At 47.7% G+C, this 25,095-nt stretch overlaps 1 protein-coding gene across 1 annotated transcript in view; it reads left to right on the forward strand.

Annotated features, from left to right (window-relative positions):
- TRIM3 (tripartite motif containing 3) overlaps positions 1-24,782 on the forward strand; it is a 35,267-nt gene extending 10,485 nt beyond the window's left edge. Inside the window, exons 3-12 of the mRNA XM_063433364.1 lie at positions 1,469-1,703; positions 4,905-5,056; positions 5,138-5,318; positions 7,815-8,538; positions 8,926-9,029; positions 9,254-9,421; positions 12,237-12,417; positions 12,832-12,902; positions 17,411-17,551; positions 22,704-24,782. Of these exons, the coding sequence (XP_063289434.1) occupies positions 1,469-1,703; positions 4,905-5,056; positions 5,138-5,318; positions 7,815-8,538; positions 8,926-9,029; positions 9,254-9,421; positions 12,237-12,417; positions 12,832-12,902; positions 17,411-17,551; positions 22,704-22,856 (2,110 nt within the window). The 3' untranslated portion in view covers positions 22,857-24,782. The remainder of the gene's footprint in view (positions 1-1,468; positions 1,704-4,904; positions 5,057-5,137; positions 5,319-7,814; positions 8,539-8,925; positions 9,030-9,253; positions 9,422-12,236; positions 12,418-12,831; positions 12,903-17,410; positions 17,552-22,703) is intronic.
- Positions 24,783-25,095: the final 313 nt, after the last annotated feature.

The raw sequence follows: 25,095 nt of genomic DNA on the forward strand, positions 1-25,095 counted from the left end.
CCTTGAATGAAGCAGTTTTAGTGTAAAGATCATGCCTCTCAGGTTGCACTGCTCAATTCACTGTCATTTAGGAGTTAAATCACTTTGTTTCTGTTTATGCAGCCCTAGCCACACCTCCCCTGGCTATGATTGACAGAGCCTGCATGAAAAAAACAACTGGTTTCACTTTCAAACAGATGTAATTTACCTTAAATAATTGTATCTCAATCTCTATTGAACTTTAATCACATACAGGAGGCTCTTGCAGGGTCTAGCAAGCTATTAACATAGCAGGGGATAAGAAAATCTTCATTAAACAGAACTTGCAATAAAGAAAGCCTAAATAGGGCTCTCTTTACAGGAAGTGTTTATGGAAGGCTGTGCAGGTCACATGCAGGGAGGTGTGACTAGGGTTCATAAACAAAGGGATTTAACTCCTAAATGGCAGAGGATTGAGCAGTGAGGCTGCAGGGGCATGTTCTATACACCAAAACTGCTTCATTAAGCTAAAGTTGCTCAGGTGACTATAGTGTCCCTGATGATTATTTTTTTTATGACATAGTTTGTCACTTTCTTTATGTGGCTGATTAGCCAGGTTGGATCAGACTCAGCCTGACTTGCTGCTGTGATTGTCCTGTGTGAAACTGCAGCAGCAGCAAGTCAGGCTGAGCAGATATACAGAGAATATGATCCAAAATATAAATATATATATTTAAAGTTATTATGTTTTATTAAAGGAACACTCCACTACCCAAATACAAAATCCATAGCAATCAATGTGTAGCCGATTTACCCAAAATGAAAGCATTCAGGCATTAAATTATGTTTTCATTGAGGTAATAATAAAAACCACCTGCAATAACTGCAGACCTAACCAAGCCAGCAAGTAACGGGGACGGTTGGCTAATTGACAGCCAAGGTTCATTTAGAAAAGTTCCAATTTCTATATAAAACTAACCTTTTTAAAAAAGTTATTCAGCAAGCTGACATACTTTAGGGGTCTGGAGTGTCCCTTAATGTAATAAACTTAAAAAAAAACGAATAAAGAGATGACGATCTCAGCAAGGGGCGGAGAGACTGCCATGGCGAGACAGGCGTGGCGAAAGATGGAAGGTAAGTCATTATTCTCCATTGATACTTAAAGGGAGGCCTCTCTGTAAATATGCAGGAGGGAACTCTTTACAGTAAAAATAAATATTGGTATTTTGTTAACCACAAAACCGTGTGAAGAAACGTGTTATCACTGCCTGCTATGTTCATCTCATAGTGTTTCAATGCTCTCCATATTAGTGTGCAGTCTTGTGCTGCCCTGTCGAGGCTAATTAGTTGCTAATGTGTGTGATTGCTATCTACTGGTTAGAAAGTTATGGTTAAGCCAGACGTGACCTGTTTCCAGGAAAGGTTCAGCCCCTTAGCTGAAGTTGTGGTGGTGGAGTGGTCAGTACTCTCCCTACTGTCTTCCATTCTTACACTCTGCTCTTTTATACAGGTGCTTACAGAGTTATATCCCACCGCAAAGCTTGACCCTCTCCTGTCCCGTCTGCCGCCAGACTTCAATTCTACCAGAACGAGGGGTTTCTGCTCTGCAAAATAACTTCTTTATCACAAACTTGATGGAGGTCTTACAGCGTAGCCCTGAAAGTGGACACCAGGAGCAAAGTGTCCTACAGAGTGAAGGCCACCCGTCTGGAACTCCCTTATCCTGCCCCAACCACCAGGGAAAGGTAGTGTCACATAGTCTGTTCTCACATTCCCCCTCCCCATTGCAATTTATATTAACTGCTTCCTCCACCATCATGTTTGACTATATTACCTAAATTTGACATGTTGGAATTTTAGAAATGATAAATAATTGTTGGAAAGTAATTTTCTTATTAGATTATGGCTCATTTTCTGTACCAGCCTGGCTTTCATTAGCAGCAGGGCTCGAGTCCTGCAGGAACGCATGGGAACGGCGTTCCTGCACTTTTTCCAAAGCAGGAACGCCGTTCCCGCTAGTGATCCTGCAGGACACGAGCCCTGCTACCTGCACACAGGGGCCATCACACGCTGTGTTCCCTCTCCAGCTCTAACTCTCGCGAGACCCGCGGCTGTCAGAGCATTGCCACGGGTTACCATGGCAACGCTCCGCACAGGCGGGTCTCGCGAGAGTTAGAGCTGGAGAGGGAACACAGCGTGTGATGGCCCCTGTGTGCGGCTGCCTCCCTCCACCGTTCCCTTCCCTTCTGCCTCCCTCCACCGTTCCCTTCACCAGGTGATCTCCCCCCTCCCTGACAAGGTAAGAAGCAGGGAGGGGAGAATAAAATAAAAAAATATATAAACACATAAAGTAAAAAAGAAAATGCTTCCCCCCATCATCCAGCGCACACACACACACACCTCATCCAGCGCACACCTCATCCAGCGCACACCTCATCCAGCGCACACCTCATCCAGCGCACACCTCATCCAGCGCACACCTCATCCAGCGCACACCTCATCCAGCGCACACATCATCCAGCGCACACATCATCCAGCGCACACATCATCCAGCGCACACATCATCCAGCGCACACATCATCCAGCGCACACATCATCCAGCGCACACATCATCCAGCGCACACATCATCCAGCGCACACATCATCCAGCGCACACATCATCCAGCGCACACATCATCCAGCGCACACATCATCCAGCGCACACATCATCCAGCGCACACATCATCCAGCACACACATCATCCAGCACACACACACGCACGCACACACACGCGCACACACACACATCATCCAGCACACACACACATCATCCAGCACGCACACACACATCATCCGGCGCACACACACACATATCATCCGGCGCACACACACACACACACACATCATCCAGCGCGCGCACACACACACATCATCCAGCGCGCGCACACACACACATCATCCAGCGCGCGCACACACACACATCATCCAGCGCGCACACACACACACATCATCCAGCGCGCACACACACACACATCATCCAGCGCGCACACACACACACATCATCCAGCGCGCACACACACACACATCATCCAGCGCGCACACACACACACATCATCCAGCGCGCACACACACACACATCATCCAGCGCGCACACACACACACATCATCCAGCGCGCGCACACACACACATCATCCAGCGCGCGCACACACACACATCATCCAGCGCGCGCACACACACACACACACATCATCCAGCGCGCGCACGCACACACACACACATCATCCAGCGCGCGCACGCACACACACACACATCATCCAGCGCGCGCACGCACACACACACACATCATCCAGCGCGCGCACGCACACACACACACATCATCCAGCGCGGGCACGCACACATCATCCAGCACACACACACACACATCATCCAGCACACACACACACACATCATCCAGCGCGCGCGCACACACACACACATCATCCAGCGCACACACACACACACACACACACATCATCCAGCGCGCACACACACACACACACATCATCCAGCGCGCGCACACACACACACACACATCATCCAGCGCACGCACACACACACTTCATCTATCACACACACACTGCATTCATTATACACAATCTGCACTCATTACAAACACACTACATTCACTATACGCACTGCACTCACTACACACACTACATTCACTATAAACACTCTGCATTCATTATACACGCTCTGCATTTACTACAAACACACTACATACGCTATACACACTCTGCATTCATTATACACACTCTGCATTCATTATACACACTCTGCATTCATTATACACACTCTGCACTCACTACACTACATTCACTATACACACTCTGCACTCACACTACATTCACTATACACACTCTGCACTCACTACACTACATTCACTATACACACTCTGCACTCACTACACTACATTCACTATACACACTCTGCACTCACTACACTACATTCACTATACACACTCTGCATTCACTACAAACACACTACATACACTACATTCATTATACACACTTTGCACTCACTACAAACACACTACATTCACTATACACACACTCTGCACTCACTACACACTACATTCACTATACACACTCTGCACTCACTACAAACACACTGCATTCATTACACACTCTGCACTCACTACAAACACACTGCATTCATTATACACACTCTGCACTCACTACAAACACACTGCATTCAATATACACACTCTGCACTCACTACAAACACACTGCATTCAATATACACACTCTGCACTCACTACAAACACACTGCATTCAATATACACACTCTGCACTCACTGCAAACACACTACATTCATTATTCACACTGCACCCACTACAAATACACTACATTCCTTACACACACTCTGCACTCACTACAAACACACTACATTCACTATACACACTTTGCACTCACTACACACTACATTCACTATACACACTTTGCACTCACTACACACTACATTCATTATACACACTGCACTCACTACACACACTACATTCATTATACACACTGCACTCACTACACACACTACATTCATTATACACATTCTGCACTCACAACAAACACACTACATTTATTATACACACTCTGCACTCACTACAAACACACTGCATTCATTATAAACACTCTGCACTTACTACAAACACACACTACATTCATTATCCACACACTGCACTCACAACAAACACACTACGTTCATTATACACATTCTGCACTCACTACAAACACACTACTTTTATTATACTTGGGTGAGTTCCCATACTTTTTTTCCCCCCAGGACTTGACCCCTGATTAGCAGAGATCAGTTATTCACCCCAGCACATTGCTGAGATCAGTTATTCACCCCAGCACATTGCTGAGATCAGTTATGCACCCCTTCTGTGTGTGCACCCACCCAGTCTCATACTTTTGTGTCCATATTTTCACAGACTATGGAATATTACTGCGGATCATGTGAAACCGCAATGTGCGTCGAGTGTACGGAGGGGGAGCACAGGGAGCATTGCACTGTTCCCCTTGGGGATGTTCTAGAGCAACATAAAGCATCACTTCGAAGTCAGTTGGAGAGCATTAAATCAAGGTAAGTTGGAGAAATGTACTCTTAGTATACTTTGTGGGAGAGAGAACAATGTTTTTATACTCGGGTGTTTTATTTCTCCAGAATCCCTCAGCTGACCTCTGCCATTGACCTTGTGAGTGAGATCAGCCGACAGTTAAGTGAGAGGAAGAGTGCGGCAGTCAATGAGATTTGCTCAACCTTCGAAGAGCTGGAGCGAGCTTTGCAGCATCGAAAGAGTTCCTTACTGCAAGATCTAGAGACCATCTGTGTCTCCAAGCAGAAGGTGGGACTACGGAGTCCAACAGGAGGTCATGCATCCTACGACTGATTTCAATGTCCACCAGCAGCCTTTCAGCACCCACCCCTGTGCCCCATTATCGGTCTGTAGCCTTTCAGAACCCACCCCTGTGCCCAATTATCTGTCTGTAGCCTTTCAGCACCCAGCCCTGTGCCCAATTATCGGTCTGTAGCCTTTCAGCACCCACCCCTGTGCCCAATTATCTGTCGGCAGCCTTTCAGCACCCACCCCTGTGCCCAATTATCTGTCTGTAGCCTTTCAGCACCCACCCCTGTGCCCAATTATCTGTCGGCAGCCTTTCAGCACCCACCCCTGTGCCCAATTATCGGTCTGTAGCCTTTCAGCACCCACCCCTGTGCCCAATTATCTGTCGGCAGCCTCTCAGCACCCAGCCCTGTGCCCCATTATCTGTCGGCAGCCTCTCAGCACCCACCCCTGTGCCCAATTATCTGTCGGCAGCCTTTCAGCACCCACCCCTGTGCCCAATTATCTGTCTGCAGCCTTTCAGCACCCACCCCTGTGCCCAATTATCTGTCTGCAGCCTTTCAGCACCCACCCCTGTGCCCAATTATCTGTCGGCAGCCTTTCAGCACCCACCCCTGTGCCCCATTATCTGTCTGTAGCCTTTCAGCACCCAGCCCTGTGCCCAATTATCTGTCTGCAGCCTTTCAGCACCCAGCCCTGTGCCCCATTATCTGTCGGCAGCCTCTCAGCACCCACCCCTGTGCCCAATTATCTGTCGGCAGCCTTTCAGCACCCACCCCTGTGCCCAATTATCTGTCGGCAGCCTCTCAGCACCCACCCCTGTGCCCAATTATCTGTCGGCAGCCTCTCAGCACCCAGCCCTGTGCCCAATTATCGTTATTCTTTGAACCTAGTCCCTATAAATAGATCCAGATATGTTTGTTCTCCAGGACACCTTTTTAGGTTTATTACAGTTAATGAAAATGTAATGATAATTGTTAAATGATGTATATTTATTTTATTTAAAAAGGAAAAAAAAAATTCTCATGTGGCAGAGCAGCCATGTTAAGTCAGACTCTGATGTTATCATTAGCTGCACTTGATCTTAGCAATCAGAAATTAGGTCACCGTTGAACCCGAATGTTAAATCACTGTGATTTAAAGGGCTGTATGCAGCGCTCCCTTTGAGTGAGCCACACACGTCGCGTGAGACCTGTGATTCCCAGTTATCAGCAGGGAAAAGGTCCCTGGTGGTAAAAATCTGCATGATGGAATTATTACGTCAGAGAAGGACATATATGATGGCATACTTCCATTGTTGGTCATTCAAGGGTTAAAACGTGAACAGTGAAAATTTGATGACATTTGTCTTTTAAAATGACTTTAAAGGAACACTAGTCACAAGGAAAATTACAGCTTAATGTCGTGGAACTCGACTAGGTATCTCCGCTGAGTCTTCCTCAAAGCCGTAAGAAGCGCCGCTGTGATTATAACCTTCACAAAATAACCCCAAAACATATCCAAAATATATAGGAACACCACAAATGCAATATCCCTGAATAACCCAGATCGGAGCACCCAAGTTGTCCAAATAAGATCCATTCGGTAGAACGGAATTGCCATTCGGGTAAAGTTCTGACCAACTTGTCGGCCACAAGGTTCTAGCCCAAAATAGTTCCACGGGAAGAGAGGCAACGGGCAGTCTATTTTGGCGGGTTCATGTCCGAACACCGTCGAATGCTTCACCCCGTCGATAGTTCCTTTCTCCCGAATGCCATTCTTCTAACTTGTCTAGAAGCTGAACGGGTAGGGGTACAGTTTTCCCTGGCGTTTGCAGGATTGCGTAGTTGACAGAGAGCTACCTGCGTTCGGGACCAAAATTGATTGCCATTCTCTAGTGCACATGTGTTTGTACAAGAAAGGCGACCACCTAGGGAAAGCACTTGAGCTAATTGCGCGTTTTTGCGGTTAATAGCCAGGGGTGGTCTGTGTTCGAGGGAGCATAAAAAGGGGGAGGGGGGAACTCTGTATGTGCAGTGTCCTCGCAATGCTTTCCTTTGGAAAAGCATTGGATTGGCTGAGATCATCAAGTTTGATCTCAGCCAAGGAGGTGGTGCGGGGCCTATTGCGACAAGACTCACACAGTGCTGGAAGAAACTTGAGTAAACTGATGGGTGGGCCGGGGGCTTAAATATTGCTATTAGAAATAGTGTCAGCAATACATGTTTGTATTCCTGACACTATAGTGTTCCTTTAAATTTGTCCTAATGTCAAACTCTGAAGTTAGTGCTTATAATAATGTGCGCTAGCTGAATCAGTCATTAAGAAAGATTGACAGTTTTATTAGTGTGCGTAAATAGCTTCTTTTTTTTTTTTGGCACTGTCCATTGTTTGTGCCAAATATCACACTGAACAAATGTCAGAATCGTGATGCTTTGTAATGCTTTATTGTAGTAAAGCCATAATATGATAGCCACACTAACCATAACACCACATGTCGTCTCTGTCTTCCTGAAGGTCTTGCAGGCTCAGCTAACATCACTACGACAGGGCCTGGATAACATGGATAGCAGTGTACGTTTCACAGAGCAAGCACTTGGCCATGGCTCAGAGACTGAGGTCTTATTGGTTAGGAAGCAGATGAGCGAGCGTCTTAGCGAGTTAGGCTCCCGAGAATTTCCACTGCATCCACAACAAAACCCACAACTAGAGTTCCGAGTGGAAACCGATGGACTTCGTCGATCCTTGCAGAATCTAGGTGCCCTCCTTACCACCAGTGCCGTGGCCCATGCTTCAGTAGCCACAGGGGAGGGTCTGCGCCAAGCTCTTGTTGGACACCAAACCTCTGTCACAGTCACTACTAAAGACAAGGATGGAGAACTGGTTAGAAGTGGCAATGCCAGCCTGCAGGCCCAGCTAACTGGCCCTGATGGAGGAGCACAAGAGGGAGAGGTGACTGATAATAAGAATGGCACATATGAGGTACTGTACACTCCGCGTCAAGAGGGAGAGCACTTTCTTTCTTTGCGCTTATATGGCCAACCTTTGCGAGGGAGCCCCTACAAAGTGCGGGCTGTAAAACCTGGGGATGTACCGGCTTCACCTGAGGATGTAAAACGGAGAGTTAAATCTCCAAGTGGTGGACATATACGGCAAAAGGCTGTGAGGCGGCCGTCTAGTATGTACAGCACAAACAAGAAGAAAGAAAACCCCATAGAGGATGAGATGATCCTGAGAGTGGGTGAGAGAACTGGGAAGGGTGGCCAAGTGTGGGACAACTTCTGTGGAGGTTGCTTGGAGTGTGAGCAAACATATGAAGAAGAGGCTGCAGTGAAGCGAGTTTAGGTCTGTGACACTGGTTGGTGCTAATGGAATGGTTATGAAAAGTGGCTAAGCGTACCGGGTTGTGTGCTGGGCGAATGAAGTATTGAAAGGCAGGCAGGATGTGTCCCGGGATAATGAAGTATTGAAAGGCAGGCAGGATGTGTCCCGGGATAATGAAGTATTGAAAGGCAGCCGAGGTGTGTTGGAGAATGTACAGCTGATAATGTGAATGAGTGATAAATACGTGATTTAGCAGCTTTACATACCTTTCTATGCACTTCAGCTATTCTTTTCTTACTATTAGGGGCTCGAGGTCGGGACAAAGGAGAATTTTCCAATTTACAGGGAATTTCAGCTTCTGGAAGCAATCGTATCGTGGTGGCTGATAGCAACAACCAGTGCATACAGGTAGTGACTTAATGAATTGGATATTATTCCTTTATCTCCAAATAAATCCCTCTCTTTTCACCTTCCTTCCCTGTTATTCGGTCCCCACGTCTTTACCTCTTACTGCACCCTCACCCCTCATATTTTTATTTTCCATTCCCCCGCTTTTTCCATACCCTTGTTACTGTGTCCAGTCTTTTTTTTTTTGTTCACTACACCTCTTCATCCTTCCTTGTCCTGTGCAGGTATTCTCCAACGAGGGACTGTTTAAACTGCGTTTTGGGGTTCGTGGCAGGTCCCCTGGACAGTTGCAGCGCCCAACGGGAGTAACAGTGGATATGAATGGTGACATTATTGTGGCAGATTATGACAACCGTTGGGTCAGCATCTTCTCACCTGAGGGAAAGTTTAAGGTAGGTAGTTATTTGTGAATCCTGTTTGAACTTCTCTGCAGTTTACACAATATCTCCTATAATGTGTGCTGAAGGAACCCTCGAACATACAACACAATGGAATCCACCTTATTCATCGGGGTTTCCCCCAGGGAAGGAGTACATACATAGAAGTGGATTCCATCGATTAATCTCTGTACAGGATATTCTGCTGCATGTTTGTACTTCTGGGAAATATCTGAGCTGAGCTGGCTGTGAGATTCTCTGTGAAGGTCCAATCGGAGTGTATCCGTGATTGGAGCACATACATAGGGCCAGGGTTGGACTCTGATTAGTGGGCATTCTACTTACCTTTTACCTCTCTTTCCGTATATATTTGGGATCGACCGATATTGATATTTTTTTAGAGCCGATACAGATAATCTGTACATTTACCGTTACTGTTAACTGAACATGTTTATTATTTCATTATTTCTTCTTTTTATTTAAGTGGTAAATGCAGAAAATATACATGCACAATTTTTTTACGTTTTCAAGAATATATATTTGTGTGTAGTGGATGCATTGAGAGTATTTGATTGGTGGATGCGTGTGTGTGTAAATATGTGGGGTTAGGAATCTGTGGAATTTATTTTTATAGGTAAAAATTATTTTATAGAATTATGAAATTGTTTACAAATTAAGAAAAAAACTTTTTTATTTTATTCCTTCTCCCTGGACACTTATTTTCACTGACAGACATACTGACACATTCATAGATGCATACGAACACACAAATATATACTGACAGTCATATTGACCAACACACACACACACACTGGCAGACATACTGATACACACACACACACACACACACACACTGACAGACCCACACAGACTCACACATATACACTGACAGACATACTGACACATTCATAGATGCATACGAACACACAAATATATATTGACAGTCATATTGACCAACACACACACACACACGGACACACACTGGCAGACATACTGATACACACACACTTACTGACCTACACACACACACACACACACTGACAGACCCACACAGACTCACACGTATACACTGACAGACATACTGACACATTCATAGATGCATACGAACACACAAATATATACTGACAGTCATATTGACCAACACACACACACACGGACACACACTGGCAGACATACTGATACACACACACACACACACACACACTGACAGACCCACACAGACTCACACATATACACTGACAGACATACTGACACATTCATAGATGCATACGAACACTGAAACATATACTGACAGACATACTGACCAACACACACACACACACTGACAGACATATTGATCAACACACACACACACACACACACTGACAGACATATTGACCAACACACACACACACACACACAAATACTGACAGACCTACACAGACCTACACAGACTCACACAGATACACTGACAGACATACTGACACATTCATAGATGCATACGAACACACAAATATATACTGAGTCATATTGACCAACACACACACATACTGACCTACACAGACTCACACCGATACACTGACAGACATACTGATGCATACGAACACACAAATATATACTGACAGACATACTAACCAACACACGGACATACACACACTGACAGACATACTGATACACACACATACTGACACACACACACACATACTGACAGACCTACACAGACTCACACTGATGCACTGACTGACACCTCCACTGTGGATGGCCGGAGCATTTACACGGTATCAGTGTGCAGGGTCCTTTGTTTATTTTTGACACACTGACACACACACAAGCAAAATGTACACTTTTAAACCCACCTCCCATGTCCTACTTTGCAGGGTGTCCTTGGTGTCCAGAGTGGTGGCTGAGGCTGTTGAGAGTTAGGAACTGGCTCTACCGGCCAATCCTGCTCCTCTCTGCCTCCTTGATGTCTCCCATGTGGCTGTATGTTCACTGTGGGAGGAAGTGACTCGTGGCTGTCACTACCTCCCAGCCGGCTTCCGAAAAGCAAGGTACCCGGTTACGCTATTTAAGGGCCACAGAACTTGTCCAGGCTCTGCTTACAAATGCCCACCGGGTGGGACTCCTTAGTGTGCAGGCCCCCGCTGTCTGCAATATCAGCAATATCGGTATCTTCATGGGCCGATACAAATATTGCTGAAAATGCGGAATATTGGCCAGACCAATAATCGTTCAATCCCTAGTATGTATATTTATACTTCCAGCCTGAACTATTAGGTTTTGTCTACTGGGAATACATTCATTATATGACGTTTTTGAGTATTCCCCTGTATACAGTTTCCTTTTTTCGTTACTTGTGAGATGGAATTAATCACAGTAATTCCTAGCAGCAGTGTGTGGCTGTTACAGGCGGCCAGCTTTCATTGTCACCCTTTGTTTCTGCATTAACATGAGCAGCATGAAGGTGTTTGGGTCCCTAATTCGTAGAAAAAAAGAGACTTCTGGCACTTTTAACAACTTCAATGTGATGAAGTAGTTACAGTGCTTAGTGTCCTTTTAATCTTACCGGTTCACTTCTGGTCCGTATTGTTCTTGTTCCCTGTTCTCCTATCCCCGAATACCTGCTCCTCTCGCTCTGATAACACTGGAAAGTATGTTTACCGATTACATTTGTTATGGGCTTTCCATGCGGGTCTCCCAGCTTTAGCAAAGTATTTCCCTAGGTTAGCTGTGGGGACCAAGCTGGTCATCTGGGATAGGGGCTAGATCTCAACAAAAACCAGGTAGGAAGAATGGCCTGGCTGTCGCTGACCAAAATATCTCTTTACTATTGTTTTCCCCTGTTTCATAGAACAAAGTGGGAGTTGGGCGTCTCATGGGCCCTAAAGGAGTGGCTGTGGACCGGAACGGGCATCTCATAGTGGTGGATAACAAGTCCTGCTGCATCTTCATCTTCCAGTCTAATGGCAAACTTGTGGGCAGGTTTGGAGGTCGTGGCCCTGGTGACAAGCAGCAGCCAGGAAGCCTGGACGGTAAGGGAATGACCTGGTCCTGAGAGGATGAGTGCTGATGTTTTAGACCAGCAGTAGGGATCATTCGGTACTCCAGCTGTTGTGGCTTCCATTTACTATAATCCTCCTACAGCCATCATGCTGGAAAAGCATCAGTGGAGATGTAATCCACAACATATGGAGTGCCGAAGGTTCCCTGCTGCTAGACTAGGGTGTGAAGTCCCCTGAAAGCAATATGTTTCCTGAATATGTTGACGCTGTTGAATACTCAGGATGTTGGGTGACATGCTGGAGACCTGCTGATTTTTGTCTGGAGTGTGGATCTGGCAATGGTTTCTGAACTGTGCGTTGGGTAGTTTGGGAAGTAGGGGAATGTGGGTTGTAACTGGTGGAGTGGTAATTTTGGAAGTATGTTTCTGCTCTTTGTTTTCACAGGGCCACATTTTGTTGCAGTTAATAACAAAAATGAAATTGTAGTGACAGATTTTCACAACCACTCGGTCAAGGTAAGTTCTAGAGCTTGCATGTACAGTTTCACAGCTGATCCATGCTCTCCAACTTATTAATTGAATGTGTTTGTATAATCCATGAGTACTCGCAATCTTTAAATGTCATATACGGAGTTTATGCTAGCGCTGTATTGCCCCAAAGTTGCACAGACGTCAGTCCATGTGGTCCCAGAGCCTTGTTTGTTCATGGTAAACAGAATTGCTTTGTGTTGGGAACAGAAGGAGGAAAACGTTTCTAGAAACTGGACTGCTTACAGAAAGCATACCAAGCAAGATAGGTTTTATTACTAGAAGGTTTAAAGGACATCTCCAAGTTGGAGTTAACTCCTATAATGTGGAGCGTAATTGTAAAAAATGTATGTTAATCTCTAAACATGACATAATTGGCCTAGGTCTCTCCACCCCATTCTAATCAGTCACGTTACAAGGGGAGATTTGTAGTCTACTGTAAGACTGGACATTTTCAACATTCAGTTGGCTTTAGTCCCCAGATCAGAAAGTAGCTTGGCCAGTTAGGAGCCTCTAGTCTAGTTCATGAAGGCAAAATAATTGGCCACGTTTAACCTTGCATTACAAGTGTGACATTGCAAGCCTACATGCAGTCAAAGCTTTAATCTGTGTTTCATTTTTCTAATAAGAAAAAATGCCGATCCCAAACTGCCCATGTGCACAATGTTTGTAGGGAGGTTAGGTCATATTTTAAACTTCTAACTCTCTGCTACCAGGGATCCTGGAGTTCTTCAGTCACCAAAGTTTGACTTCCATTAGAACAGAGACTATAGCCTTTCCCCCACACATTAGATGAGTCTGAATGATCTTTATTGCAAGCACCCAGCTTTTTATACAGAACAGTGTTACCTCTGCCTGCAGGAGGCCCTCCATACAAAGCAATGAACAGTAATGAACATTGTCCCTCCCCAGCTCCACTCTGTCTGGGGACTTAATTACTTTATCCCCAGCTTCACAGTCCTAGAGGCACAGCACACAAAATGTCCGTCAGAACCCCCTCTCAGTGCACCATACTCAGACGCAATATATATCCCTGGAAATCTCATCATCGAGCGCCCTGATCGTAGAATCTGCACCCAAGATACAGCATGTTAAAGTTTTACCGGGAAGTGGCGAGTCTCTGAGTTCCAGGCGTGCGGCAGTGGCTTACTCCTAGTCTCCAAAATGGGCTTCTGGAACATCTGTCACACAAGCAGTCCTCCCCATAGAAAGAATTCATGAATAATTTCAAAAAACGTGCCTCTATTTCTCCGTCAAAGAGAACAATAGTTTTGCAGCTATCATTTTATATCCTTTCCTCAGAACAGGGATTTCTAGGAATTGTAGTAGAAAACTTTGCTTTGACTTATTCAGCTGTTTATTGGGCAGAATAAAAATCAAGAGAGAGAGTGAGCGCTTAACAACAAGGTGAGGCAGCAACCCTATAATGGAATCCCTCAAAAACCCTTAAAGTACAACAAGAATAAAAACAGAGAAAAGGGCTGCGCCAAAGTAGACCAATAAAATATGGAGGTAATTCAAATAAAAAGTCTTAGCTGAACAGACCTTCCTTAGATCAAATAGTCTATAAAGTGCTTGGTCAGGAACACTATTCCTCAATGTCCTTCCTCAGGTGGATCCAATAATATGAAAAGATAAAACACAATAGAAAACCAAATAGTGTGGTATGTCCGATAAAATACAACAAGTGATAAAAGAAGATAGTATTGCACTCACATGTATTAGAGCTATAGCTAGCTCTAGTGTGGAAAGCGTACAGCGGTACAATCCCCACTTATTGGATATTGTGCAGGCTTCTTCCTTCAAAGGTATGTTCAACACACAAAGAGAATAATAAAAAGAGACGACCAATAGTGCTCTCTGGGTAAAACAGTAATAAATAAAATATATAAAATGGTACTCACAAGAATGGAGCAGACAAACTGCTCCTTGATGATAGCATTGGTGGTTTGATCCCCACCTAGGATTACTTGGAGTCCAGGATGATAAAAATTCCAGGTAAAAAAGTATAGTGTATAAAAGATGACTGGCAAAATAAAAGGTGACCCAAAAATCCTTAATAAAATATCCACAAACGTGTTTCGCCTGCAAGGCTTCTTCAATATGGAATGATTATTGTTTATTGGGCAGAGAGTGGACAGAGCGTCGTGACATCACATTGGAGATTGCTGAAAACTTTACTAAACAGGCATAAAAACAGTTTATTAGGCCAAACACTGCAGAATGAGTGATCCTTTAATACAGTACTGGCAGTAACCATCCCAGGCATCCCATTAAACTGAAACCCTACAACCAGCACCAAGTCTTATCACACGGTGCTGTATCACGCAATGTACAGAATGAGTGATCCTTTAATACAGTATGTAGCGGAGTAGCAAGGGTTAATGCACCATATCTCCGCTGGTAGTCAGGATTCAGCATATAGGATACAAGTAGCGCAGTATAATCCCTTTTCCCCACTGACTAGACGACACATAGTCTGGGAGTCAACTGAGGGCTTTATTGAAAAGTCACCAAATTTATACGGTGTCCCTTGCAAGGGGTTTCCAGACTGATACAGCAGGGGTTTTAATCAGGTGGACTGTGTGGGAAACTGACCATGCAAGGTCGTATCCCAGCATCCCCTGCTGTACAAGGACAAAGATGACCTCATCAGGCACAGATAATTGCATTAACAGTCGGTACAGTAAAATGTGGTATTTTACATTAAAATCTATAACTAAAGCAATTTCCAACAGATTTCCACAAATGACCCCTCATTAGATTGCAGGGATCTGAATGTACAATCTCACGAATTACCTCTCAGATCCCTGCAGAAATAGCCGAACGCCACACAGAAATCAGTTTTTAGTGAACCGGGTCTGGAAAGGGAGAACTCACGAAATGCTTTAATTCCCCGAAAGAGCGAGTTTCCCGAACGCTATGGAAGTCCAGGGGTGTTTGGAAATCAAGTAGCCGATTTTAGTCCCAGGCACTCGACGACCAAACGCAGCTGAACTCTTAGCTAACAAAGATGGCCGCCGCCACGTGTTCGGTACACGAACGGCGGCCACACTCACAAACCCACTTAACAGCTTGAAACAATGTTGCAACTGGGCTAATGAGAGACACACAACCTCTCCGGGGTGGTCTCTCATTCAGTATTAGTTAGTTTCCCGAACAGTGTTGCAGACTACTGTTCGGGAAACGGGTGCTGTATCCCCATAGACTAGTAATAGGGGATACGGCCATTTAAAGTCCCGAACACAGTCTCTTGCAGGAAAGTCCTTAACCTTCCGTAGTGGGTAAGTTTGCCACACAGTACTGGCAGTAACCATCCCAGGCATCCCATTAAACTGAAACCCTACAACCAGCACCAAGTCTTATCACACGGTGCTGTATCATGCAATGTGCAAAAAGCCTTTACACTTCTTGTTCTTAGTCAGACATGAGCCCAGTACCTTGGAAATTAACTGTTAATAAAACCACCATGTTATATAGGCAAGCCTTGAAATGTCCAACTGTAACGTGCCTGATAATAATACACAGCCGCTATGTCCTCAAACCACTTTTACCGCATCCAACAATTCCTGACTCCACAATCTTTATTAATCAATTTAGCTGGTACATTAATGCTGAGGGTACACATACATTCTTAATTTCACTGTGAGTGATTGGTTTTCTTTCCCTGCACACCTGGGAAGAGAGAGGAACTTACTCGTGACCTCTCTCCTCTATAAATTTGTTGGCCTGCCTGGAAGGCTAGAAACCTGTTCGTTGTAGCCTTTGAAGCATCTGATGAATGTCTAGAAGAGGATTAACCCCTGCCAGTCGTAGATTCACACGGCTCCAGTATTTTCCTCAAGGCACCATCATAGTGACATAGTCTTGGTTGGCAGGAGAAACGGAAGCTGGGTGGGTAGCTGCTGGGGGTGAGTTGAAATTCCCCTCTCCAATGTCTTATAATGGGAAAGTGGAAAGAATGCGACCAGGTTAACAGACACACAATACACCTCTTTAAAAAAACGAGTTTGACAGTGTATAAGAGTGTATTAAGGGTGCCGGGGCTTGAGACGCTGTTAAATGATGTTGTAAATGATGTTTGCTATAGTCTATACACGTTGTTCTTGAAAATCAGCTAAGACACAATATCCACACAACGAGACTGTTCAATTCAAAGCTTAGTTTCCTGGACGCACGATATCCAGGGCCAGCTGTGCAGCCCCTTACCTGCTCGTGCCATCACTAAATAAAGTGTTAATAAATTAATAAATATATATTGTTGGAACTTGTCAGTGATTGCAAATGTTGGACAAATTACTGTCTTTGGATAGATAGCACTACTGTGCCTTTAAACAGTGACATAGCCCACCGCCATGTTATCCAAGCAGTGCTTAGCAAGCCGATTCCCTGCCGGGGTCTCCAGTCTTTGTTCTGTGCTGCATTTTACTGCTTCTTACATCCTATAGGGGAGCGTGATAATGCATCTTCCTCACATTCTATCTCTCCCTGGCTAGGTTTACAGTGCGGACGGAGAGTTCCTCTTTAAATTTGGTTCCCATGGAGAAGGGAACGGACAGTTTAATGCCCCCACAGGAGTTGCGGTGGATTCCAATGGAAACATTATAGTGGCTGACTGGGGCAATAGCAGAATCCAGGTATGTAGGAGGGCAGGATATAGGCAATGAATTGAAGGTCTAATTAATGTTGGGTAAAGGATTTATTAGAATTTGCAGCTCATGGAGGTGAAATTAGGAGCATTAGAGGATATCATTGGTGGAGGGGTGGAATGGAGATACAAATAGCAATAGGGAGGAGGGAATTGAAAGGGGAACAGTGTTGAGGGGGTGGGGGGGAATGCCAATAGTTGGGGGAAGGTGGATAGCGTGGGGGATGTAGGGGGAGGGGCGGGGGTAGGGGTGGAATGGGACGTGGATAGCATTGGGGGCAGGGGAGGAATGGCAAAGTGGATAGCATTGGGTAGGACAGGGGAGGGGAAGGTAGATATCATGGGGAGGATTGGGGAGGTGGATAGCATGGGGAAGAATGGGGAGAATGGGAAGGTGGATAGCATGGGGAGGTGGATAGCATGGGGAGGTGGATAGCATGGGGAGGGGAAGGTTCGATAGTGTGCAGGGGAGCAGGAAAGGAATGGGAAGGTGGATAGCATGGGGAGGAATGGGAAGGTGGATAGCATGGGGAGAATGGGAAGGTGGATAGCATGGGGAGAATGGGAAGGTGGATAGCATGGGGAGAATGGGAAGGTGGATAGCATGGGGAGAATGGGAAGGTGGATAGCATGGGGAGAATGGGAAGGTGGATAGCATGGGGAGAATGGGAAGGTGGATAGCATGGGGAGGACAGGGGAGGAATGGGAAGGTGGATAGCATGGGGAGGACAGGGGAGGAATGGGAAGGTGGATAGCATGGGGAGGACAGGGGAGGAATGGGAAGGTGGATAGCATGGGGAGGACAGGGGAGGAATGGGAAGGTGGATAGCATGGGGAGGACAGGGGAGGAATGGGAAGGTGGATAGCATGGGGAGAATGGGAAGGTGGATAGCATGGGGAGGACAGGGGAGGAATGGGAAGGTGGATAGCATGGGGAGAATGGGAAGGTGGATAGCATGGGGAGGACAGGGGAGGAATGGGAAGGTGGATAGCATGGGGAGAATGGGAAGGTGGATAGCATGGGGAGAATGGGAAGGTGGATAGCATGGGGAGAATGGGAAGGTGGATAGCATGGGGAGAATGGGAAGGTGGATAGCATGGGGAGGAATGGGAAGGTGGATAGCATGGGGAGGAATGGGAAGGTGGCTAGCATGGGGAGGACAGGGGAGGAATGGGAAGGTGGCTAGCATGGGGAGGACAGGGGAGGAATGGGAAGGTGGCTAGCATGGGGAGGACATGGGGAGGAATGGGAAGGTGGCTAGCATGGAGAGGACATGGGGAGGAATGGGAAGGTGGCTAGCATGGGGAGGACAGGGGAGGAATGGGAAGGTGGCTAGCATGGGGAGGACAGGGGAGGAATGGGAAGGTGGATAGCATGGGGAGGACGGGGGGATGGGAAGGTGGCTAGCATGGGGAGGACAGGGGGGGATGGGAAGGTGGCTAGCATGGGGAGGACAGGGGAGGAATGGGAAGGTGGCTAGCATGGGGAGGACAGGGGAGGAATGGGAAGGTGGCTAGCATGGGGAGGACAGGGGAGGAATGGGAAGGTGGCTAGCATGGGGAGGACAGGGGAGGAATGGGAAGGTGGCTAGCATGGGGAGGACAGGGGAGGAATGGGAAGGTGGCTAGCATGGGGAGGACAGGGGAGGAATGGGAAGGTGGCTAGCATGGGGAGGACATGGGGAGGAATGGGAAGGTGGATAGCATGGGGAGGACAGGGGGGGATGGGAAGGTGGCTAGCATGGGGAGGACAGGGGAGGAATGGGAAGGTGGCTAGCATGGGGAGGACAGGGGGGGATGGGAAGGTGGCTAGCATGGGGAGGACAGGGGGGATGGGAAGGTGGCTAGCATGGGGAGGACAGGGGAGGAATGGGAAGGTGGCTAGCATGGGGAGGACAGGGGAGGAATGTGAAGGTGGCTAGCATGGGGAGGACAGGGGAGGAATGGGAGGTGGCTAGCATGGGGAGGACAGGGGGGGATGGGAAGGTGGCTAGCATGGGGAGGACAGGGGAGGAATGGGAAGGTGGCTAGCATGGGGAGGACAGTGGAGGAATGGGAAGGTGGCTAGCATGGGGAGGACGGGGGGGAATGGGAAGGTGGCTAGCATGGGGAGGACAGGGGAGGAATGGGAAGGTGGCTAGCATGGGGAGGACAGGGGAGGAATGGGAAGGTGGCTAGCATGGGGAGGACAGGGGGGGATGGGAAGGTGGCTAGCATGGGGAGGAATGGGAAGGTGGATAGCATGGGGGGAGGACAGGGGAGGAATGGGAAGGTGGATAGCATGGGGAGGACAGGGGAGGAATGGGAAGGTGGCTAGCATGGGGGGAGGACAGGGGAGGAATGGGAAGGTGGATAGCATGGGGAGGACAGGGGAGGAATGGGAAGGTGGCTAGCATGGGGGGAGGACAGGGGAGGAATGGGAAGGTGGCTAGCATGGGGGGAGGACAGGGGAGGAATGGGAAGGTGGATAGCATGGGGAGGACAGGGGAGGAATGGGAAGGTGGCTAGCATGGGGAGGACAGGGGAGGAATGGGAAGGTGGAGAATCGCATAATATAATCAGAATGATAAAATGAATTGAAGCCAGATGCAGTGTATATCTTCTACAGGCTATATAATAAGATTAGAGGCCCCGTTCTCTACGTAGTTTTGACACTTTAGTTTTTTGTTCTGACAGGATATAATTTACAGTATTATCCTCATAAAATCTGTGCATTATAGTGACATTTATATTCTATTTTTTAATAATTGGAGAACTTAACACAAAATTTCCCTCCAGCATTTCTGCCAGTATGTTGCGTTTGGTAAGAGCCAATATTCATTTTTATGCAATGTTATTCAGTTTTAATAAAGGGGATCATTGAACTTCTCTTACTGTTTATCACTATCTGTATGTATCCATGTCACTCATTTAAATTATTATCTCTACACCCTCAGTTCCCATTGTGAGGGTCTCACCCCCTATTCCTCTGTGTGGGCTTATTCTCCCCCCCCCCATCCTCTGTGTGGGCTTATTCCGCCCCCTCCCCTCCCCCCCCCCCCCTCTGTGTGGGCTTTTTCCCCACCCCCCAATCCTCTGTGTGGGCCTATTCCCCTCCCCTGGCCTATTCCTCTGTGTGCGTCTGTTCCCCTCCCCTGGCCTATTCCTCTGTGTGCGTCTGTTCCCCTCCCCTGGCCTATTCCTCTGTGTGCGTCTGTTCCCCTCCCCTGGCCTATTCCTCTGTGTGCGTCTGTTCCCCTCCGCTGGCCTATTCCTCTGTGTGCATCTGTTCCCCTCCGCTGGCCTATTCCTCTGTGTGCGTCTGTTCCCCTCCCCTGGCCTATTCCTCTGTGTGCGTCTGTTCCCCTCCCCTGGCCTATTCCTCTGTGTGCGTCTGTTCCCCTCCCCTGGCCTATTCCTCTGTGTGCGTCTGTTCCCCTCCCCTGGCCTATTCCTCTGTGTGCGTCTGTTCCCCTTCCCTGGCCTATTCCTCTGTGTGCGTCTGTTCCCCTCCCCTGGCCTATTCCTCTGTGTGCGTCTGTTCCCCTCCCCTGGCCTATTCCTCTGTGTGCGTCTGTTCCCCTTCCCTGGCCTATTCCTCTGTGTGCGTCTGTTCCCCTTCCCTGGCCTATTCCTCTGTGTGCGTCTGTTCCCCTTCCCTGGCCTTTTCCTCTGTGTGCGTCTGTTCCCCTTCCCTGGCCTTTTCCTCTGTGTGCGTCTGTTCCCCTTCCCTGGCCTTTTCCTCTGTGTGCGTCTGTTCCCCTCCCCTGGCCTATTCCTCTGTGTGCGTCTGTTCCTCTCTCCTGGCCTATTCCTCTGTGTGTGTCTGTTCCTCTCTCCTGGCCTATTCCTCTGTGTGCGTCTGTTCCTCTCTCCTGGCCTATTCCTCTGTGTGCGTCTGTTCCTCTCTCCTGGCCTATTCCTCTGTGTGCGTCTGTTCCTCTCTCCTGGCCTATTCCTCTGTGTGCGTCTGTTCCCCTCCCCTGGCCTATTCCTCTGTGTGCGTTTGTTCCCCTCCCCTGGCCTATTCCTCTGTGTGCGTTTGTTCCCCTCCCCTGGCCTATTCCTCTGTGTGCGTTTGTTCCCCTCCCCATGCCTATTCCTCTGTGTGCGTCTGTTCCTCTCTCCTGGCCTATTCCTCTGGGTGAGTCTGTTCCCCTCCCCTGGCCTATTCCTCTGTGTGCGTCTGTTCCCCTCCCCTGGCCTATTCCTCTGTGTGCGTCTGTTCCCCTCCCCTGGCCTATTCCTCTGTGTGCGTCTGTTCCCCTCCCCTGGCCTATTCCTCTGTGTGCGTCTGTTCCCCTTCCCTGGCCTTTTCCTCTGTGTGCGTCTGTTCCCCTCCCCTGGCCTATTCCTCTGTGTTAGTCTGTTCCCCTCCCCTGGCCTACTCCTCTGTGTGCGTCTGTTCCCCTCCCCTGGCCTATTCCTCTGTGTGCGTCTGTTCCCCTCTCCTGGCCTATTCCTCTGTGTGCGTCTGTTCCCCTTCCCTGGCCTTTTCCTCTGTGTGCGTCTGTTCCCCTCCCCTGGCCTATTCCTCTGTGTGCGTCTGTTCCTCTCTCCTGGCCTATTCCTCTGTGTGCGTCTGTTCCCCTCCCCTGGCCTTTTCCTCTGTGTGCGTCTGTTCCCCTCCCCTGGCCTTTTCATCTGTGTGCGTCTGTTCCCCTCCCCTGGCCTATTCCTCTGTGCGCGTCTGTTCCCCTCCCCTGGCCTATTCCTCTGTGTGCGTCTGTTCCTCTCTCCTGGCCTATTCCTCTGTGTGCGTCTGTTCCCCTGTTCCCCTCCCCTGGCCTATTCCTCTGTGTGCGTCTGTTCCCCTCCCCTGGCCTATTCCTCTGTGTGCGTCTGTTCCTCTCTCCTGGCCTTTTCCTCTGTGTGCGTCTGTTCCCCTGTTCCCCTCCCCTGGCCTATTCCTCTGTGTGCGTCTGTTCCCCTCCCCTGGCCTATTCCTCTGTGTGCGTCTGTTCCCCTCCCCTGGCCTTTTCCTTGTGTGCGTCTGTTTGTTGCTTTCTTTCCCTTTCCATATAGACCTTCACTCTCCTCATGCAGTGGGGTATAGACCTTCGCTCTCCTTGACCGCACTCATTCTTTTTTTCCCCCTCCCCTCTCTCCTCACCTTGTTCTGTACCGGGTCACTTTGTTTCCTCTTTCCCTGTATATTTCAGGTGTTTGACAGCTCTGGCTCCTTCTTGTCCTATATAAATACCATGGCAGACCCCCTGTATGGGCCCCAGGGTTTGGCACTCACCTCTGACGGGCATGTTGTGGTAGCGGATTCCGGGAATCACTGCTTCAAGGTTTACCGCTACCTCCAGTGATTTGGGGGAGACCGAGAAAGTCCAGCCAGCATTCTCCTTGCTCTTCTCCTTCTAATGACGTTCTATGTCCGCCTGCTCCTGTATTCAGCCTGAAGTGATGTTTCCTTCTTGTCTTCTGCAAACCAGCCGTGCCAGCTCAGCTCATCCTATTGCCAGATACAAAGTATACCCAGCTATACAATATGCCTGATGTGCCAGGGGATTTCGCTGCCCAGCTGTTTGTGGATAGTTTAGCATTGTCTAGTTGTATTTGTGACCTTTCTGCCCTATCCTGACCTTACTCTATATATACTGCCTACCTGCCCAGCAGCTGCCCTCTTACCTCGCTTTGAGCGCCCTCTAGCTTCTGGCGTTAGTAATGCAGGAGTGTTATTCCATCACCAGCCAAGCGGCGCACATTGGAGCCTGCTGAATGTCTCTGGTGACGGATGGTGAGTGCACTTTAACCCTGTATTGTCATAGCTTGTTTACAGACTAAGCTCCGCACTCCTGTCATTGAATCCATGGCATAGATGGTGGCGGTGGTGATTACGTCGTATGGATTCCTTTGACTCTTTTACCAGTCCCCATGTGGACCTTTCTAACTGAGAGGCCTGAGAAGAACCTGTAAACATTGTCCTTCAAGAGGGTTGGCCCTTACACTGGCACTGATTGGAGGATCCCCTTGTACGCTGGCACCAATTGCTTACTTTTCACTGATTATACACAGGGTATGAAGATGTCCCTCACTATGTTCTTAGTAATAACAATTTAATCTTGGTCTAAACCCCTAATCAGGTGCAGAGTCTTACAGGGACAGATTTAATCTGATGAGAGAGGTGGCGGTTGGGACTATATGTATCTTCCAATGGGAGCCCCAGAATCTCCCTAACATAACACAAGGAGTTTATATAAATATATCTTCCCAAAGAAATCACAGGGAGTCCTATTTGGGGGCCAAGTATCACAGGGTGTCCTTTATGGGGGCTAGAGTCACAGGTATCCTTTGGAGAGCTGCACTTTATTTAATTTTAATTTGTTGTTTATTTTAATGTTTTATTCGCGCCATGGCAGCACATTGCAGGGAAGTGTCTGTAGATGACGCAGAGCATTGTGGCATTTTACAAAACTTTTTGTGCCAAATTCTGCTCAGCAGTGACCGTGCCGTCTCCGTATGGAGTTTCACAGAAGAATTGACTCCAGAAATTCTGGGATTCATTATGGAGTCCGCTCATTGGTTGTATCTATAATGGTTTGTTTTATTTTTATATATTTTTTTTTTTTTTTTTTTATCATTAATTTTGCTGTTATTTTGTACACTGTTTGACATTTGATGTCATGAATGTAATTTCCACTCCTTGCATCATGCCACGGTCAGATGCCTGGGACTGAAACGGTGCAGGAGGGGAATTTAAGTTATTGCAGCACAAGTTTGGGTTTTATTTAGAGGTGGAACCTGCTAGGTGAAGGGACAGTGAAAGTGAAGAGACCAATGGCATTAGGGAGGGTGTGCTTAATTTTGGCAGACACAAGGCAAGCTAGTGATGGGGGGTGCTGGATCCTGATGAAAGTAAAAGTAGCGGGATAGTAGAGTAGGAGGAGTTTGGGAGCGATCTAGTAGAAGGCAACGCTGGGCCACAGTGCCAGATGGGATTGTGATTGCTAGTAGAAGTGGGCACTGGGATTCAGCGGAGGAGATTGGGAGCGATCTAGTAGAAGGCAACGCTGGGCCACAGTGCCAGATGGGATTGTGATTGCTAGTAGAAGTGGGCACTGGGATTCAGCGGAGGAGATTGGGAGCGATCTAGTAGAAGGCAACGCTGGGCCACAGTGCCAGATGGGATTGTGATTGCTAGTAGAAATGGGCACTGGGATTCAGCGGAGGAGATTGGGAGCGATCTAGTAGAAGGCAACGCTGGGCCACAGTGCCAGATGGGATTGTGATTGCTAGTAGAAGTGGGCACTGGGATTCAGCGGAGGAGATTGGGAGCGATCTAGTAGAAGGCAACGCTGGGCCACAGTGCCAGATGGGATTGTGATTGCTAGTAGAAATGGGCACTGGGATTCAGCGGAGGAGATTGGGAGCGATCTAGTAGAAGGCAACGCTGGGCCACAGTGCCAGATGGGATTGTGATTGCTAGTAGAAGTGGGCACTGGGATTCAGCGGAGGAGATTGGGAGCGATCTAGTAGAAGGCAACGCTGGGCCACAGTGCCAGATGGGATTGTGATTGCTAGTAGAAATGGGCACTGGGATTCAGC

This window comes from Pelobates fuscus, chromosome 1, assembly GCF_036172605.1.
Source record: "Pelobates fuscus isolate aPelFus1 chromosome 1, aPelFus1.pri, whole genome shotgun sequence".
NCBI classification, from domain to species: domain Eukaryota; kingdom Metazoa; phylum Chordata; class Amphibia; order Anura; family Pelobatidae; genus Pelobates; species Pelobates fuscus.